At 32.5% G+C, this 5,353-nt stretch overlaps 1 protein-coding gene across 1 annotated transcript; it reads right to left on the bottom strand.

Moving 5' to 3' along the window:
* Positions 1-697: 697 nt before the first annotated feature.
* Positions 698-1,237, bottom strand: LOC145282130 (uncharacterized). Its single transcript, XM_080132237.1, has one exon. The coding sequence runs from the start codon at positions 1,235-1,237 to the stop codon at positions 698-700; it is 540 nt and encodes a 179-aa protein (XP_079988363.1).
* Between the last annotated feature and the right edge of the window lie 4,116 nt (positions 1,238-5,353).

Genomic DNA, 5,353 nt, shown 5'->3' with positions numbered 1-5,353 from the left:
TCATCATCACCTACAGAGGAAGTAGTTCCAATTTAATTCTCTATTCCATAAGTCCTCTTACGACCCCATTCTTCACCGCGTGAATTTATACTTTTTCCGACTTTCCCGTATCTACGCCGTCATTAACTGGCTACTGACTTCATACACATCGCATACTCTTACCACTTTTCATCTACACAAATAATGATGTCTCCCTTTACGTATTCACTGAATTTCGATTCTCTGAACTCTAAGCATTCCTACATCCTAGATTAACGGTATTAGCCTCAAAACCGAAAACTCAATTGCATTTACATATGACCTATTCCGATTACATGCATACGAAATAGAAAACTTCTGGCTTATTTCTTATCGTATGTGTGTGCGCGCTATTAAACTACTAGGCCGCATAAACTTCTGCACGTGTGTACTTGTGTTTACACACTTACACGTGCGTGTGTGTGTGTGTTTGTTTTTGTTTACTTGGGTGCGTGTGTTTATGCATGTGTGTGTGCCATTAAACTAATAAGCCGCAAAAACTTGCGCAAGCATGTTTGTGCTTCTACGGGACACACCTTATTCTATTCCATTCATGTGTAATAGTATCTCTAAGAAAGTCGAAATTGCTGTGCGATGTTCTACTGATAACATGTTCCAAAACGCTCCAAATAGGATAATCCAAAGGTTTTAGGTCTGGGCTAGAAGGTGGCCATAAACATTACTCCCAAAAATTACTGAAATTTGATTTGCCGAGATCTTGTATTTTTCTAGCTGTGTGAGCCAGAGCACCATCCTGTGTCCATACATAATTTCCATTTGGATAGTTTGTTTTGAGCCATAGCAATATCTGATATCTCAAAGTTTTATAGTACGTGTCAACATTGATTTTCTCATCAGATTTGTAGAATTTTATGGGCATCTTTTTTCCATCAGAAGCTACAACACCAAAAGCCATAATCTGAGCAGGATGTTTTGTCCTGAATTTCCCTTTAACCTCAGCTGTTGATGCCGCGAAGTATCTGTCATTTCTACGGTTCAAAACAGTTTCGACAGTGAAGATCTTTTCATCGGAAAAGATCGTTACAATAGAAGGATTTTTCTTTAGCCATGTAATAATTTTCTTGCACCTTTCAAGTCTTTTTTCTTTTAGAGAATTTGTCAACAATTGTTTCGGTGTTCTTGTATATGATCTTAAGTTCAAATCATATTTTACTGCATTTCTTACGGTCTTGCTGTCCACCTTAAGTTCACTTGCCATTTTTCGCATGGATTTCGTTGGATCTTTTTGAATCTTAGATTCGAGAGTTCTGATAAATGTTTTGGTGCGTTTTTTTGTTGATCCTCCACTTCAAGTCTTTCTAGTAATAGTTTTGCTCGTAGTCATTTTATTCTTTACATTGTAAACTGTTTTTTTTTTTCGGACACTCCACTATTCCAGATATCTTCTTCGGTGAGACGTGTGCATTCAGTAAATCACACACACTTTGAGGTTTGGCCTCCTGATTGCTCACATGGGTAAACATTTCTGAAAAGATGCGGATAATAACGGTAAATATAGTTATGACATCAACATTTGTAAGTTTTCTAAAACAAGTGGCGCAAGTCTTGCTGAGAAAAGACAACTCGAAGTTCACTGTTAATTTTGATTCCCTCCCCTGTATTTTTCTTTGTTCTTTTTTTTTTTTTTACTTGAATGCGTCTATGTGTGTGTGCGGGTATGTTCGTATGTATGTGTATGTGTGTGCCATAAAACTATTAAGCCGCTTAAATTTGAACACGCGTGTGTTGGTGTTTATACACATAAATGTGCGCGTGGGTTTGCGTGTGCGTTTGCTTTTTTGTTTGTTTTTCTTGCGAGCGTGTGTGTTTGCTTTGAGTATGTGTACGTGCGTGTGCTTGCAGCATCAAAACATATACTTATTATTATGTTTACTATTTCGCAGTAGTAAATAAAATAATGAAATAAATCGCAACTGACGAAATACTATTTTTTTAAGTACTCGCGAATTCATTCACAACTGTGAAATTATTCAAAATTGCAGAAATACAGCAGAAACGCAACTGAAAAAAATAATTTAAAGGTTCTTTTGAATATAAATATGTCGAATGAAGTGCTGCTGCTGCTGCTTATGCACTTATATAAGCGTGCTATTTTTTTAAATAGTATTTTCACGTTAAATTCAAGTTTTACAATATCTTTTTCTTTATTAAATTGTTAAGTGAAAGTAGAGAAAAACTGAAAATAAAATAATTTTTGGTAAAAGTGCAACGGAAATTTATATTTCGTTCCGTTTTAAATTCGGTGCATTTTTACATTACGTCCAGTCATCGTTCACATTCGACATGACAACATGCGGAGGTTGGATGGGGAGGGGGAATGTCAATTCCGAAAGCCGTCCTTAACATGGGAAGGTTGGGTTATTTATTCGTTATATGCATGCCCGAAAACGTATAAAAGTCGACATTTCAAATGTGAACGCCGGGTTGGACTTATGTAAAAAAAACCAAAAAAACCCATACCTGTTCACACTGAAACACTTATCACAATATTCTGTGGATCTATATTAAAAAAACTTGCTAAACTTTATGACATATTTCCATTCAATGGATGTCAGGCGCGAACGAACACCCCATAATTTTATTATACCATATTTCTTCAAACTGAAACATAATTATCAAAGTATACTTACGCAGAATGATATGAAAAGTCTTTATTAAAGTTTGTGCCTATTTCCATTCTATGGTGGTCAGGCGCGAACGCAGACCCAACAATCTTATTACACCATCCCTATTAAATTAAAACATACTTATCAAAGTATTCTTATGTACATTTATATCAAAAACACTTGTAAACGTTTTTTTTTTTTTTAATTTTTTATTTCCATACTTTGTGGACCAGGCGCGTACGCAGACCCCACAATTTTCATGAACCACCATTCTGCCAGATCAAACATACCCATTCCTGTGTCTCGATACATCTTCTATCATTATATGTAATCAGTTTTTTAAAATAGTCAACCATATAGGAGCCTATTCGTGACCAGACACACACACACACACACATATTCAGCTTTATATATATATATATATATATATATATATATATATATATATATATATATATATATATATATATAACAATTGTTGAATATTATTCTTTCGTTTTTGGGGAGCACAATAAAAAAAACTAAAAACTTAAACGGAACGAAATCTAAATTTCTGTTCCATTTTTAGAACAACCCTAAAACAGAGCATCCTTCGCAAGTTTTACCTGATTTGTTTTTATAATTCCAAATTTAAATCATTGTGCATTTATTCAAACAGTCCTTTTATCTCGCTAGGTCAAATCCCCCTCCTCCAGCAAGAATATATATAAAACGATTATCCCTATATTCAAGTTTTACGATGTCCTTTTTTGTTTATTTTATTGTTAAGTGAAACTGCATAATAGTTACAAAACGCCCGCCATTCCGGTAACATAAGTGCATAAGTACCAATAAAGTGATTTTTAATATCGCATTCAACTAAATCAATGACAAGCGACAATTAAATGAATGGTTTCTTTTATTGTCGCTACACCGTAATCACGTGATTAAAATAATAGCAGACCAAAAAATTGGGAGACCTAAGGGTCGGGAGAACCTGAAATAGTAATTCGAGCAGGTACGTATCAGAAAATACTAGAAATAACAATTTTGTTTTAATAAGAAGAATAACGAAATAGTAATTCGTCCTTTCCTAGTAAATACGGTACTAAATAAAGGAAAGTGCAGCAGCAGCAACAACAACAACAACAACAACAACAATAATAATAATAATAATAATAATAATAATAATAATAATAATAATAATAATAACTAGCGGGGCCTGTGGAAATTCCACAGTGGACTCTTTCATATGTAATATATTGATGTTGGCATTTTTGTGGATGTTCAGCGTAAATGGAGACACTCTGATATTATTGTAGTTCTTTTGTTAAAACTGCAAAAGTATTTATCTAAGCTAGCAGGGACGCTCAGCATAGCCTGGTCATAAAATACGCTTAAACATGATATTTTAAGTTATACAGATTTCGTATATATTACTATAAGAGTCAATTTTCGATCCATTCTTATATATTATAAACTTGAGATTTCAAAAATAAAAATATATCCATATGGCCTGTGTGCATCAGCTTCAATCGAAACCGAAACCAACACTTATGAAGAAAAAACAATATATGTATATATAACTTGAGTTCCTTCAACTATAATTGAAACCGAAACAAAAACTTATGAAGAATTCTTGGTAAATTTATTTATTACAAGAAATGGAAAGGCATAACAATCAAACGACAGTCACTCGGAAGAAAAAAAATAAATGTGATACATAAAATAACACACAAGCTATCGTATTAATATATAGATTAGAATATGTTATGTACCAAAAACAATTTTTCATGAAACTATTTTAGTTAAAACAATGTTGTAACAAAATAATTTATTTAGAAAAAGGAACTGTCATTTAATATATATATATATATATATATATATATATATATATATATATTAGATTTAATGTTTTTATAAAACTATTTTATGAAAAACCAGCTTCGTTTCGCTAATAACGTGTCGCTTTTTTGGTTAGTAACGTCAAGGCTTTTCATGAAGTTCGAGGTTTCATAACAGATATGCATCTTGCCTTTTGTTTACATGTAGCAATAATATTTTAACGAAAACATCAACGTCTCTCTCTCTCTCTCTCTCTCTCTCTCTCTCTCTCTCTCTCTCTCTCTCTCTCTCAATAAACAAATGTAAAAATAAAGAAACAATGAAAAAAACAAACAACTGCTCAATTTTTGTCCCCGCCGGCCGAGAGATTTGTGTTATCGTTTTATTACTACGGAATAACTTAAAATCAATCATTTCTTAACAACTTTTGGAAGACAAAACCTTAAATTTTATAGAATTAAAAACAAATATAGCGGTGAGAACACGCTAATCGAATACAACCTGGAGTGTTCGTAAATGTATAAAGCAACCAAATTTGACGGAAAGCGTGACACACAAAAGAAGACATACGCTATCGTATTAATATATATATATAGATAATAATAATAATAATAATCATAATCATTATAATAATCATAATCATAATAATAATAATAATAATAATAATAATAATAATAATAATAATAATAATAATAATAATAATAAAACAAATAAATAAATAATTGACGTTTCAGTTCATTTTGAGTTTTAGTTTTTAAGTTTAATGGGCACTAAGTATATTTTGGCGGTGATTTTTTTTTACACAGGCATCACCACATTATCAAGGCCAAGAGGCCACTCAAGGATAAGGGTATTAGGCCAGGGTATTCCCATTGTCACATTAA

Source organism: Euprymna scolopes, chromosome 1 (genome assembly GCF_053919585.1).
Source record: "Euprymna scolopes isolate OS-2025 chromosome 1, ASM5391958v1, whole genome shotgun sequence".
NCBI classification, from domain to species: Eukaryota; Metazoa; Mollusca; class Cephalopoda; order Sepiida; family Sepiolidae; genus Euprymna; species Euprymna scolopes.
Note: the sequence above shows the minus strand (reverse complement) of the source record. Positions and strands in the feature narration are given on the sequence as shown.